This window comes from Quercus robur, chromosome 3, assembly GCF_932294415.1.
Source record: "Quercus robur chromosome 3, dhQueRobu3.1, whole genome shotgun sequence".
Lineage (NCBI taxonomy): Eukaryota > Viridiplantae > Streptophyta > Magnoliopsida > Fagales > Fagaceae > Quercus > Quercus robur.
In genome coordinates this window covers 24,114,067-24,129,154 of record NC_065536.1, presented here as the reverse complement: position 1 = coordinate 24,129,154, position 15,088 = coordinate 24,114,067, and the positions used below count along the sequence as shown (strand labels likewise).

General features: G+C 35.0%; 1 protein-coding gene across 10 annotated transcripts in view; it reads right to left on the bottom strand.

Annotated features, from left to right (window-relative positions):
- Window positions 1-15,088, bottom strand: part of LOC126717549 (uncharacterized) — a 34,296-nt gene that overhangs the window by 11,759 nt on the left and 7,449 nt on the right. For 6 of the 10 annotated variants that reach the window (XR_007652643.1, XM_050419352.1, XM_050419351.1 and 3 more), the window contains 14 exons: window positions 14,630-14,701; window positions 14,421-14,516; window positions 13,999-14,235; window positions 13,432-13,615; window positions 9,073-9,184; window positions 8,902-8,988; window positions 8,529-8,667; window positions 8,128-8,224; window positions 7,957-8,019; window positions 7,645-7,754; window positions 5,629-5,733; window positions 3,984-4,057; window positions 3,143-3,218; window positions 2,273-2,494 (listed from right to left, as the gene is read on the bottom strand). Coding sequence is in view for 7 of the 10 variants with exons in the window: in XM_050419352.1 (XP_050275309.1) it covers window positions 2,273-2,494; window positions 3,143-3,218; window positions 3,984-4,057; window positions 5,629-5,733; window positions 7,645-7,754; window positions 7,957-8,019; window positions 8,128-8,224; window positions 8,529-8,667; window positions 8,902-8,988; window positions 9,073-9,184; window positions 13,432-13,615; window positions 13,999-14,235; window positions 14,421-14,516; window positions 14,630-14,701 (1,674 nt within the window). In the remaining 3 variants the exon portion in view is untranslated. Of the gene's footprint in view, window positions 1-2,272; window positions 2,495-3,142; window positions 3,219-3,471; window positions 3,645-3,983; window positions 4,058-5,628; window positions 5,734-7,644; window positions 7,755-7,956; window positions 8,020-8,127; window positions 8,225-8,528; window positions 8,668-8,901; window positions 8,989-9,072; window positions 9,185-13,431; window positions 13,616-13,998; window positions 14,236-14,420; window positions 14,517-14,629; window positions 14,702-15,088 lie in introns of those variants that run through there. The other 4 variants (XM_050419348.1, XM_050419354.1, XR_007652644.1 and 1 more) reach the window with 4 other exon arrangements.

Genomic DNA, 15,088 nt, shown 5'->3' with positions numbered 1-15,088 from the left:
ATTTTTGGGGACAAGTGGGGGAGGTGGATGAAGGCCTGTATCACTACAGTTTGTTTCTCAATGCTTATTAATGGGTCCCTAGCTGGCTTTTTTGGTAGCTCGCGTGGTCTTCGTCAAGTAGATCCTTTATCTCCTCTTTTGTTCTTGTTGGTGATGGAGGTGCTGAGTAGGTTATTGAGGAGGACAAAAGAGGGTGACTTTCTTAGGGGGTTCCAAGCAAGCCCCAATGCACGAAGAGGTTTGCATATTTCTCATCTTCTGTTTGCTGATGATACTATTCTTTTCTGTGATGCATCTAGGGAACAATTATTATATATACGGATGGTGTTGATCTTTTTTGAAGCTATTACATGCTTAAAAGTAAATGTTGGCAAGAGTGAAATTGTGCCAGTTGGTGAGGCTGGGAATTTGGATGCTTTGGCTCGTATTCTATGCTGTAAGGTTGGTCGTTTGCCTATGTCTTATTTGGGAATACCTCTTGGGGCTCATTTTAAGGATGCTTCGATTTGGAATCCTATTTTAGAAAGGGTTGAGAAAAAGCTCGCTGGTTGGAAGCAGTTGTATATGTCTAAAGGAGGTAGGCTTACTTTATTGAAGAGTACTTTGTCGAGTCTCCTAACTTATTATCTATCGCTGTTTATAATTCCGCAACACATAGCAGACAAACTAGAGAGGATTCAGAGGAATTTCCTGTGGGGGAGTTCTAATGAAGTTTTCAGATATCCGCTTGTTGCTTGGGATAAGGTTGTTTGGCCAGTGGAGATAGCGGGTTTGGGGATTCGGAAGATTGGGCTTTTTAACCAAGCTCTACTTGGGAAGTGACTTTGGCGGTTTGGGAAGGAAGCTACCCATTTATGGCGTCAAGTAATAGCCACCAAATATGGAGAGGGTAGTGGAGGTTGATGCACTAGAGTTGTGAGAGGAACTCATGGTTGTGGGTTATGGAAGAATATTAGGAAAGGTGCAGACAATTTTTTCGGTCATGTGTTGTATGCAGCGGGAGAGGGCAATCGTATTCGGTTTTGACACGACCCTTGGAGTGGTCCTATTCCTTTGAAAGAATTATATCCAGAATTGTTTGTCTGTGCTGTGGTTCAGGAAGCTCTGATTTTTTATATGGTTATTTTTGCACTAGATGGGGGAGGTAGGAGTTGGAACTTCCTTTTCCGTCGCAATTTTAATGAAGGGAGTTAAGGAGATTTTATTCTTTCTATGAGCATGTCTCTGCTAGGATTCCTAGTGGGGAGGGTGAGGATATCTTGATTTGGCAGTTGAATTGCAGTGGTGTTTTTGATGTGCGATCCTTTTATATTGCTTTATTGAAAGCCCCTTCTGTTTTTTTCCCTTAGCAGAGCATTTGGTGTGTAAAGGTACCTAAAAGGGTATCTTTCTTTTTATGGACTGCTGCTAGGGGTGGGATTCTCACAATAGATAACCTTGTTAAGAAGAACTTGCCCCTTGTTAACTGGTGTTGTCTATGTAGGTGTGATGAGGAAACTGTGGATCACCTTTTGCTTCATTGTAAATTTGCATCTGCTTTGTGGAGTGAGATCCTTATTATGTTTGGGGTTCAGTGGATGATGCCAGATACTATTGTTTCTCTTCTTTTTGCTTGGAGGAATTGGTTGGGAACTTACTCTTCAAAGGTTTGGAATCTGGTACTAGCATGCCTTATGTGGTTAGTATGGAAGGAACGCAATGCCCGAACTTTTGAGGACGTTGAGAGACCTATAGATATGTTGAAGAACTTGCTTGCTAGGACTTTGTTTGAGTGGTCTCGTATTTGGGGTCTTACGCATTGCAGTTCCTTGTCTGATTTCCTTATCTCTATTAGACTTTCCTTATGATTTGATTGTATTTGTTTCACGGGCAGTGAGTTTACAATCGTAAACACATTGTTCTTTTTCATCAATAAAACTCTTATTATCTATAAAAAAAAAATGAAGTTATATTCTACAAAATCTTTACCTATAGATTTAAAAATTTGTAAACACATTTATAAATAGTGTTTTACTGCCAGAGTGAATTTTTTTTTTTTTTTTTTTTAAAAAAAAAACTAAGAAAACTTTACATATAATATGAATATAAACCACTAAAAAATCATTTTTTAATTAAAAAAAGAAAAAGGAAAATGAGAGACCAGGACCAAAATAAGCATTGTGTAAGAATGTGTAAATAAGAATACACTTGAGGATCAGGAGAATAAAGAAAATGTTTGACAATTGTAGAACATCAAATAATGTCAAAGTAAATGTGACTCTGTAAGTTATACCTGCAAATCCTTCTCCCCAGGATAGGACAATAGCGTTGTGACGGATACACGAACAATAATGTCAAGCACAAGTTTTCCTTGATTATGCTCCCTGAAAAAACTATGTAAACCTTTTCTCAACTGTTGAGACTGGAGCTGATGATCCTGACTGTGAGTCTCTCTTACTTCTTCAGGGTTCATAAGATATGTACGGGACCATCTTGCAAAGAACCATATAACAGCCTACACAAGGCATTAATACAATTACTTGAACCAAGAGAATGGCCAGAAACAACTAGCAAATGTTCAAAGAGGACCACACTCAAAACAGCCTATTATTCCAGTATAAAATTACTTTGTACAGAAGAAGTAATCAACCATTTAATAGGTAATAAAGGACTTAGAAATCATTGGTATTTGACCAAATTTGATTCAGTTCTTGAAACACAAAGTGCATTTTCTGTCATAGGAAGTGCTTAGACAAAACAAAAGTTATGTCAACCACACAAACACATTTATGCCAGCTCAAGTAAAGCAAGAGTTGACATGTTTCACGTTAAGTAAGGATGCTATACATGTTTATGTATTAAACTTCTCAACAAAATATCACATTTTATTAGTTAAGTTCTATGGCTATGTATTCTTTGCAAACTATAGTTGTAAAGTGAGCAATTAGATTGGATATATTCTTTGCAAACTATATCCAATCTAATTGCTCACTTTACAACTATAGTTTGCAAAGAATATATCCAATCTAATTGCTCACTTTACAACTATAGTTTGCAAAGAATACATAGCCATAGAACTTAATTAATAAAATGTGATATTTTGTTGAGAAGTTTAATACACAACGTAGTATGGGGCAAAAAGGACATGAAATTAATAAGCTACCTCCAAGAGTCGAGGACTGAAAACAGATGCTCTCATTTTTGGATCTAAACACTGCTCAGCAAACCCTATAATTGAGCTGCATCAAATGGTAAGGCAACACAAATTAATTACTGCATGTTTGAAAAGGAGAAGAGACAATAACAAGCCTAGTATTTAGGAGAATCATAAATTTCTTAATTTTCAACTAGTGATTTCTAATAATGGTGTGCTAGGAGGCATGGTAAAAACACTATGAAGTAGCACAATGTGAGTGATATAAATTATATAATAATAGGTTTGCAATGAAAGCTTACTGGTAATCACGTTATAATACATATCCAAAGGACCTTTTGGTGGCCAAATTTCAAAAACATGTCAAAAATTCGAATGCACCCACATCCATCTTGACAATTAAAACATGCCAAGAGATTTCCATATAATGCCTCTTTCCGCCAATGTACTCTGGTTCAAATGGAATTTTTTCCTCCAAAAGAATGGTTAGAAGTTCAAGTGTCCCCACCAGCTGTCAATATCAGAATAATCTTTGTGATTTTTTTTTTTTTAGATCTTCTATATGTGGAATGGATTAGGGTGAGGTGAATATTGGATATAGAAAACAGCTCCCCCTTTCCTTATCTCTCTTCTTATTCATGAACAAATGTATCTTGTAAATCTTCTATATGAATCAGGATTAGGCAAGCAAGCTGATTATTTTGTTTTCTCTTTTATTTTTAAGTTATTTTTATCTTCTGATTGTGTGATATCAAGAACAACGAGAAGTTGCAAGCTATATTGAACTTTACAGCTAGTCAGAATAAACAAGTCCACTAGTGCAGTCATAGAAAGAAAACAAAATACTTGCCTAGAAAGTACAATGACAGGATGTTCATCTGCTCCCATGTTGTCAGTAAAGTAGGTTTGAATAGCATATGGAACCTGAATATAATGTAGCATAAGCAATAAATTAGAATTTGTTATCACAAATCAACTGATTTTAGATACAAAAATGCCACATAGCCCATAACAAAAAGTATGCTTGAATTGCATCTAAGACAAACTGACATGCTGATATTTGAAAGAAGGCACTACATAAAAAAAATAAAACCAAAACATAATGAAACAATTATGCTAAAACAGAACTTTTGCCTTTACAGAGTAGATAATTTTCCAAAAAGTGCAGCTATAACATATATTAGACATAAAATTCCATCAACAATTCAGATTTAAAATCAACAATATCAGGTGAGGGGCTTTAATGCATGAAATTACAGCAGTTGACCACAAATCAATATATATAAAAGCAAAGACCTCATGTGGGAAAGCATGAGGTTCTGCCAAGTGGCACATTGTATAACATTCTTTTCATTTAGGCTTCCACCTCATCTACATTTAGCATTTATGTCAAACTATTAAGTAATGGCAAATACATTTATTTCAATGTATTTTTTTTATGGGAGAAGGCAAAAATTCATATACATTTATAACTTATTGCTTTGAATAGATACAGATGGATCTAAAAAATCATGGGAAATGTAGGAATTAAGAAAACTTTTCAATTTTCTGCACAAGACTAACTATCGGATTCAATGAATTAGGTAAATATTATTTGCCTCCACATTTGTCCAATATAAATTTCCATTTCTATTGGACTTAAAAATTAAACTTCCATAATTTTTCTCACAATATCTTTGGTTTTCTTTCTGAGAGGTATATTAATTTTCAAAATATTATGTTCATCTTAAATATTTTGTTTAAATTTTATGTATACGTTTTTACTTATGTAGCGTTGTAATGTATTTAGGCTTCTTTTTTTTTCATATTATGTGCCAATTTATATTTTTGGTTTTCCGTATGATGCATATACTTGGTAAAGATTTGTTTTTGGCTGCTTTTAATTCAATTAAAATTTGGAGATTAAATTGTGATATTATTACATCACTATGACATTATTTTTTCTGTTGTTGTATCATGAAATTCTAGAAGTTTTTATAGCTAATTGATATATAAATCATAAATCATAAATCATACAAGAAAGACACCTAGGAACCAACAGGTTTGTAGGTGACAATGTGAACTGTGTGATTTGGTGACATTTCTTGATTGCATGAATTAGAGGAATTTTCCTCCAATGTATTTAGTTTAAATTTAGTTTTAGTAGAAAACCTCATAGATTAACTGTGACAAACAATAATAGTATTCATGAAATCAATGGGACATAAATAATTTCTTACAAAATCTATCAAAACGCACTGCACATCGCATGGGATTTCGGATAGTTATCTGTAAATGGTAATTCATAAACTATTTATCTATAAAGCAACCAGCATTTTTCAGCACAATAAATCATATTACATCTGACTAATAAAGCAGTACTTTTATTGTATATATGCAAAATAAACTGCATGCGCTAACAGAAAAACTTGTGAATGGACAAAGTAATCAGAAAATTCCATATTGGACTATTGGCAACAGAAAAGTTTAGAAATAAGCAGAGATTAACCAGTTACCAGGGGTGTTTCTCCCTCCCCTTCATCAGCAAGTACATGCCCAGCAATCAGTAAAAGTGAATAAACTTCTTCCAAAGTTTCTGTTGGATCAATAATGCCCCTGCCCTACAAATGAAGTGGATAGCTTGAGAGATGAGCAAAAGGTCTACAAATTTTTTTGTAAGTACATCAATTTCATTCAGAGAGGATAATAAATGTACATGAAATATGTATCAAACCACTCAGTAAGAAATTACACCCTCAAATATAAATTGTTTAGAAATTCTAAAAGAGTACATTAGGGAAGATTGCCTAGATTAATTGACCAGTCATACATTCTTAACATGGACTGCTTGATGACATGGTTTGGGCATTTAAAATTGAATGTTCTGCTATTTCTCTTACGCCAAATTTTCCACAATACACACAAGGAACAGTAGTCGAAATTTTCAAATATCTAAGACAATGAAAGCTCCCTTTCCAACAACCTAACAACTGAATCACCATTTTTAACATAACCCATGATATCCCACATAGAAAACAACAAGAATGATCAAATATCCCTCACCACCCGTAGTGCAGAATAAGGTGCTCATTTGACTCCTCCCCACTGTTCTTGTGCATACAATACCAATTAATAATCAAATATTTCTTTTCCTAACCCACCATTAAAATTTTTCCCAACGTTGCTGCTGTCCATGCAAACAAAACACCTTTCAGGCACCTTTACACTCCATATAGTTCTCCAAGGAAAAATAATCCCAGTAGGACCCCTCAATGCATTGTAGTTTGAGCGACTTTGAATTTTCCTGCCTTTTAAGGTCTCCAAGATATTTGATCTTCCCAAGTTTTCTTGAAGGGAGATTTGTTAGAATTATGGTAACATGATTCAATTTACCATTTCCTAACAACTTAAGCTGTTGGAACAATCAATAATCTAACACGGTATCAGTGATTACCATGGTATCAGGGCAAGAGATCTTGAGTTCAATCTTTTTCTTCACTCTACCTCTCATTTAAAATGTTAAAAATCCCATTTGTTGGGTCCTACTTATTAAGGGTGAGTTTAGAGCCACACGTGGAGGGAGTATTAGAATTACAATTAAATATTAAATTCACCATTTCCTAATAGCTTAAGCTTTTGGGACAATCGGTAATTTAACAAGATTAAAATACAATAAATCAAATAAGGAATCCAAAAATTCCAATTCCCAATCTTGGATTGACCAGCTAAACTGAGGGTTCCAACTTCGCCCATCACTCAAATAAGAAGCTATTACGTGTTCTTATCTGCAATTCAAAATAAATCCGGAAATACATCTTTAAGACAAGCTACACCAAAAATCATACCAAAATGGAACTGGCAAACTGTCCCCTGACTAATCCAACCTCCTCGAATAGATTTCCAAAGACTTGCCCCATGTGAACCCCTAACCTCCACACCCCATGATTCTCCACATTTAGTACATATAAATTATACCTCCAAAGATATATTTTCCAACCCCAAACCTCCACAACCATTTCCCTAACAAGGCTTGATTGAAATTTCTCAACATACAAATCCCCAATCCTTCCTCCTTCAAAGGAGAACAAACTGTCTCCCAATCTGTTAAATGGAATTTCCTAATATCCCCATACTAAATCTCTTTGGAGATTCTCCAATCTATTAGCACTATGAATGGGCATTTTAAAGAGTGACATAAACTACGTTGGAAGAGAATAAAATGTACAAGTAAAGAACTTTTTGCCTAAGAGACTCAATGTCATATCAGAAAATTAGGTAAATAAAACTTTTCAAGAACAAAAGTCAAAATTTTCATATGATACCGCAATCCACAACAGAAGTGACAATATGAACCTCGGTTCAATTTCCTATATTTGGCTAATATTTAAGGCCTGTTTTCTATACAAAATATAATAATTATCACATAATGCAAGCTTAGATAGGATACAACTAATGTAAATCATAATCTGTCAGAATACATGAAATATTTGTTCACAACAAAGAAATCCCTCAAATATGAAGATAAAAACCACCTGATTAAGCCGTGCAAAGCGTTCAGAAAACAGCCTCGTGAGCAAAGGAATTGCAACATGAATTGCTGCTCTCGCAATAAGAGCATAAGAACTTAATCTTTCATCCATGGCTGCAAGGACCATATACTAGTTTGTAAAGTGAACTAAAGCCAAAATGAAGGATAAAGATGATCATTAAACAAAAATAACTACTTAAATAATGTGCCCTCATCATTCAACACTGACTGAAACCTGGTACTGTCATTAACAACTGAATCAATAATGAGAACTAACAAAACCCAAGAATACGGAAGATTTATCTTTTTCCCATACCAGAGATTGAAGATTGAAGGTAGTCACCCTCAACATCATCCGTCAAGGCTGAAGAAGCAGCTGCTATATCACATATAACATTCATGGTCATGACCAGATAAAATGCCCAAAGAAATTGATTGCAAAACAAAAAAGCAAGGATAAAGCGACATAGTAACATGTCAGAACTACCTTTTAGCTCAGACTCTACAATCAAGGCGAAGAGATTGCCAGCAGCATTTATCCCTTCAGGAGGAAGCATTGCATTCCCACCGGTACTATCCAATGGCTGAAGACAAATCACAGAATTCTTAGTTCTAAGACAATGTCAAACAGCTTACAAACTAAATGCATCACAACAGTCATATGATATATCATAAATATAAAATGCTTTCATCAGTAATAATGCTAGTAAGCTAGAATCATCAATGAAACTACTATGACATAAATCACTCTCATCATCTTTCAAAACAGGTAGCAATTGACTACCTAAATATGAAAACAATGTCCTTGTTGCACACATATGGTAACAAGATAAAATATGCTAAAGTGTAATAGTTATAGATGCTTATTATAGTGCATTAAATACATACCACAAGAAGAGCAGTCCAGGTATCTAACAAGATATCACGTGCCTCCCAGCTCCATGTCTCCTCTTCAGGGTAAGTAGACATAAGGACTTTAACAACCTCACACATCAAGGTGGATAATAGGGTAAGAGTGCCAAAAGGCCTGAACATCAAAGCAAAAAGTTCAGATAAGACAAGATAATACATCTTCAAAGATGTATACTCCATCATATGAATAGCCCCTACAAGAATGATAAGTAATTCCTCATTTATACTCCCCGTGTACATTAAGTATTTCCTCTTCATCAACAAATTTTATTACTTACAAAAAAATATAAATAAAAAATTGATAAGTAAAGAACTAATAACTGCAATAATAGAATACTCTGTGACTAACCTTATGGACATTAAGAGCTGGTCAAACACAAAGGGAGTTGTTACATTTGCAATAGACAACAATGCACGGCAACCATCAAGCATTTCACTGATCAAAACCAGAATGAATGTGAGAGTTTGTTGGAAAGTTACAAATGTGTGCATATATACAGATGAAAATAGGATATCTGACCTTTCACTTTTTCCACATCCAATTGCTTTTGCAACAGCTTCAGGTGGATCAATCCATTCAATTATCCCAGAAAGCAGCTGTAGCAAATGATGTTCATGCATTTGCCTGTTATCTACATCAATGAACAGCATACTCACTAAAACATATGTTTTTCCTAATGAAGGGTCCCTGTCTGATGAAAGACAGAAGCAAAATTGATTTTTTGTTACCGAAACATAAACTTCACTTGCCAAGATCAGATAATTAGTCAATTAAGTGTTGAATATTCACATAAAAGAATCCAAAAATTTTGGCAAATTTTTTAATTTTAAACTGAAAGTTTTCCTCAGCCACTCAGCCTATTTGATTGACCATCACACAACGTGAATGCACAGGAAGAGACAAAATAGCCACCTAGAAGTTACAACCTGAAAATATATAAGATCTGGAAAATCTAAAAAAGTAGGGATTCTTCCAAAAGCAGTCTTCCAACCATAAAACAATCTAAAAACTGGCTTAAATTTATGCCCAGAAGTTCAGCGCTGTCAATGGTTCTATTACTCAATTCCTGCCAATTATTCCTTCTGTTCCTCAGCCTACAGAGTATTAGAAACCACTTCCACCAGCTCCCCTCACCTGGGCAGGTTCTTACACCTTACCCATCTGCCACTGGAAACACAACTTCCTGTCTGACCTAGCATCTATTTTAGGTGCCACCACTTCTCTTTCTCTTTTCCCTCATCTCAAGCCTCCTCAACCAAATGCTGCATTTGCTCAGTTGGGAGAGCCGAAGTACCGTTCAGTAGTGGTTGGGCAGTGATCTTTGTGCCAGTGATAGAACTCAGAAGGATGGCCAATGTTGTCTTAATAGCTAAGGCTTGCATGGAGGTGGCATTGCAACCATGTTTAATGTGACCCGATTAGTTTGAATTCGTTCTTTAGGGAATACTTTTAAAAATTCGGTTCTTCTCCACTGCAACTTCTGGCCTAATATTCTGGGCGTGCCATGGGGGAATACTTTTTTGCATAACGGAATGCATGCATCAATAATTTCTGATAGTCTTAGTAAACAGGTGTGGCATATTGACAAATGTGCGTTACACTGACCAAATTGTAGGGTTTCTAAGGAAGAAAAGACTGCTATGGGTATTGCCTTGCGTGAGAGCTGACTATATTGTGTTGAGAGAAAGCCACCTCAGTGTTTGAGAGTGAAGAGGAATTCTATCATGGAGACCAACAGTTTCTGCATTTCTTTCATCCTTCTGTTGCTGCCGGATGCCCTCAAAGCTTAGGCTTCACCATGCATGGAAGAAGAACCTCATCACTGCTTTAAATGAAAACTTTGTTGCTATTAGCATGATCTTTGGCTACTTTTTAAGGAATTTTAGGGTTTTCTGGATGGAGAGACTTCTGGAAGTCGTATTGTTTTGGAGATCTTCTGATTTTCCTGGTATTTTGCACAAATTTTTAGGTATTTTAATCAAAATTGATCGTATATTGGACTGAGTATTTTGAAGGCTGTTTTGGGGTTTTATTGGCTGTTACTTGTCCACCAAAGAATTGTGGGGGCTTATTTACTGGATTGAATGCTGCTGTGTCTTATTCTACTTGCCCAGATACATTGGTCAGAATCAAGTGCAGAAAATGGTATCATTAAGAACTGGTAGGAGATATCCATCATTTCTCCATCCCCACGCAAGACTGAAAACCGAGAAGATGCCCACCCTCAACTACTCATGTTATCCTATTAAATACCTTCATGGCTTCATTTGGGGTATAAAAGTACCTAAAGGGTGTCTTTCTTTTTATGGATAGCAGCTCGGGATAGTATTCTTACCATTGATAATCCTGTTAAAAGAGGTCAGTCCCTGGTTAATCAGTGTTGCTTGAGTTGTTGTGCTAGGGAATCAGTGAATCATCTTCTACTCCATTGTAAGTATGCTCATGCTCTATGGTGTTTGGAATCCAGTGGGTGATGCCTAAGACAGTTACCTTTCTTCTTTATGGATGGAGGAATTGGTTTGGAGAACATTTATCAACCATTTGGAATATGGTTCAAGGTTGTCTACTGTGGTTAATCTGGCGGGAACGTAATACCCGTATTTTTGAAGATATGGATAGACCTGTAGATTTGTTGAAGTCTATGCTTGTTGGGACTCTATTTCAAAGGTCTGGAATTTGGGGTGTCACACAATGTATTTCTATTTCTGATTTTCTACTTCTGTCAATTTCTCTTCTTGAGTTACGTGTAATTGCTTTAAGTACAAAGTGTGTTCACCATCGCGAAAATGATACACTCTTTTTTCAATAAAACTTTGATCACCTATCTAAAAAAAAAAAGTACCTCCATGGAAAAAATGAAGAGGAGAAGAAAATTCATCTGTTAGCATCAAACCTCTAGAACTTTGAAGAAGCTAAAAAGAAGAACTACATTGACCAGAATGGAGAATCTGACTGTTGCATTGCAAGTCTATATCCGTTTGTTCCATTTATCCCCAAAACCAAACCACTCTAACACATAAATTACAGTGTCCCAATTTTCTTTGTTGTTGGCCTTTTCTACATCCAGTTTATAAATCACTCCAAGTGTTTTTAATTGGATCTTACTACTAAAGAACACTCATTGGCTACACAATAGGGAGCAATCTTTCAATCCCTCAACAAAGACACTATAAGAATTCAATGCCAATTTACCTAACACCACTTCAAATGGTTAGACAATTCTTAGCCAAAAGTTCAAATGCAGTACCTATGTTGCGGACAGCACATCTTATTGGATTGGGTTTCTTATGTAGTTGGATTAGTTTGTCCTGCATCAACCTACCAAACTAATAAGCCAAAAATCTTTTTAAGTCAAGAACGCTAATTTCCCACTTCTTTTGGCACAAGAATAGCAAAAGAAGCATTCACACACTTTTTAAATGAAAGGTAAATACAGAACTCCTAAAAAATAATAATATAATAATGCAAAAAAAAAAAAAAAAAACCACACACACACATTGTATCTTCCTTCATCATCCTTAACAAGTTTGGTAAAAAGCGATAGTAAACAGATATAGGACCTTTTCCTCCAACAGCACTAATCACAACCTTTATCTTAAGGGCCTCTATGAACACCTCCTACCCTCTACTACAATAAATTAAAAAACCATCCACTCTAGGTTGCCAATCAAACATCTCTTTATAAAGATGTTCACTAAACCAAATTATCTCTTTCTTCACTTATCTTTCCTTCAAAAAAAAAAAAAAAACAGAGCACCATGAAGTTTTAAATTCCTGATAAAACATGCTCCTTCATGATAACTCCTACGGGACCTAAACTGATGGAAATTTCATGTTGTTACCATCCACTACGAGCTGGAGCAACTTCAATTTTTGCTAACAAGTCTCTCTATTAGAAATCAGATTACCAAGTCAAATTTGAGTTCCTCCCTTCTACACCATCATCTTGAGATAAACATGAACTCCCTTCCTTTGCTTTTTTTTGATAGGTAAAAGCTTAAAAAAAAAAAAAAAGGCAAAGGAAGGGAGTTCATGTTTATCTCAACTACCTTCCTTGGCACCCAACTTCCAAACCTCATCTGGCACCCTACCCTTTCAAATCCCAAGTCCCCAAAGATGTCTTTCGATCTTAATGATTCATCTTTAAAGGCTTTAGTCTTGTTCAAAAATTGCACTCAATTTCTATAGAAATTCTACATTTTACAGATGTCAACATTCCTGTCATAATTAACACACTATGAAGGATTAAATTTCTCTTTAAAACTTAAAATTTAACCTATATTTTTACTAGGAGTAAACCCTTTGAATCCTGACACATCACTGGTGAGGTGATTTAACTACTAAAGTAACAACATGACATGACACCTCATGAGGGAAATTCATACTCTGAGACTTTTTTAGCTTAGCAAAATAAAGTTTATCTTTTTCCATAAAAAAGATAAAAAGTTTTATTTTGATCATCTCACATCAGATATGAAGCTTATGTAGTTTATCAAGAATATATTTGGTAGTTAATAAACAATTACATATTTATAAATAAATCCAAAGAAAGCCACAGTTTTAATTTCTTGGTAACAAGGTTGCTCATATTAAGAAGGAAAGCTGAAAGGGAAATATCATAACAATTATAAATGAGTTCATTAAACTAGAATTCATTTTAAATTACTGTAATTTAACTATAAATTCATACATATGACAGTAAGAGACACCTATTAGTATTTATAAAATTCTAGAGAACATTTATACAGAGATTATTCAACAAATGACAGATGAAAGCATCAAAACTTTATTTATACAAGGGCATTAGATCTGCATCAACTACAAGCTCTTAGTTGTAAGTAAAAAAAAGGACATGTGGATAGGCAGGAACACTTGTACCAGAAAGAAAAATAGTTCCTGTTAATGAGCAGAACTGCACAATTAGCTTTCGAGCAGAGACTGCAATAGGGCAGTCAAGCCAGTAACCTTCACGTGAAAATTTTTGCCTAAGTGCCGCATATAAGTTCACAAGCCACCCAATATGACCACTTGAAATCAAAACATCACGCCAAGCAGGACCAGGCTACAAGCAGCATAAAAAGAGAACCCAAAAAATGTAAATGACTAAAAACATAAGGAGCTTTAAATTATTATGTAATCTAGCAAGAGGTTTGTACAGAACATAAAATGAAAATTATAGACAACATGGCATTGATGTAGACTATATTATTAAATTGTTAAGATTGGCTTTTTGATCCAAGTATAAATCCCTTCTGTTTTTTCTTTTTCCTTTTTTGATAAGATATTTTGTTGGAAAACAAAAACAACAACAAAATAAAACCTTCTTCTTCTTTTTTGTAAAGAAATTTTAAGGAACTTATCTATCAATTATAAATGCTTTCAATCAGCACGTTTAGTTTCAGATCAATCTTACACACACACACACACACACACAGAGATCATTACCTGCACTAAGGTACACTCAGATCGCTTAGATGAATCAATATCAAGCCTAGCTCCAGCAGAGAAAACATTTATAATGGTTTTCGTGCTATTGTTATTTAAATGGAAATCCCAGTTCAGGATCTGAAGCATGAGACGCAATGCAGCATTACAAACTTTAACCTCAGGTACTTCAGATTTGGATTCCACTATCCTATTAGTGACACTTAAAGCAGCATCTCGAGCCCAACAGTAGAACATCTATCATTAAATAGTATCAAAACAATGACAATGAATGTCAGAAAGGGGGAAAAAAAAAGAGACCTATTAAAGCAGTCCATGTAATGACAACAGCTCGTTCTGGAAGGAAAAATACCATATAGTAGGAAAAATGCTTTTTTTTTTTAATATTTTTAAAAAGGAGACAAAACAGAAACTGAAAGAACCTTCAAATAGTCAATCTCTAATGACCGCCGGCATTGCTCATGAAACTCCCTCGGAAGGCCCATGGCACTTGAAGTAGAGGGAGAAAATTCAGATACCTGAAGAGAAAGATATGCTTAGTCTTAAATCTTGTGAAATGATAAAAGCTGAAGCAAAAACCTGTCAAAAGTTAGTATTATAAAACGTGATAATCTATGAAAGTGAAATATACCAAAGATTCCAGAAAATTAACTCCAGTGAACTGCACATCTAGACCATGAATGCCAAGAACAGCCTGGTTTACCTGTAGTTGTCGAAGTGTTAGATGTGACAAGAAAAGCATTGAAGGTAAATTACCCAACCTATGTGTCAAAACTTCAAGGTTAGATGCTGCGCTTGTGTGGTCATTTTTTTATGTTCAGTTAAAATAAAATGCATTATTCTTGTAAAGGAAAAGAGTAGGAAACAGAGATAATTTTTTTTGCTCAACATGGATAACCTGAGAACATAGAGAGATGGCTTGGTCAACAGAAGAGATAATATTCATCTACTGAAATTTATTTTGCTTTTGAATCCGATTTTGATGAGTTCTAGACTAGAACAACTATGAAGCCAATTTGTGTAACACTTGGAAATGTGAGATTATCTTCTAGATCACAATTCTTCACACAAGGACAAATAGATTTTGGCA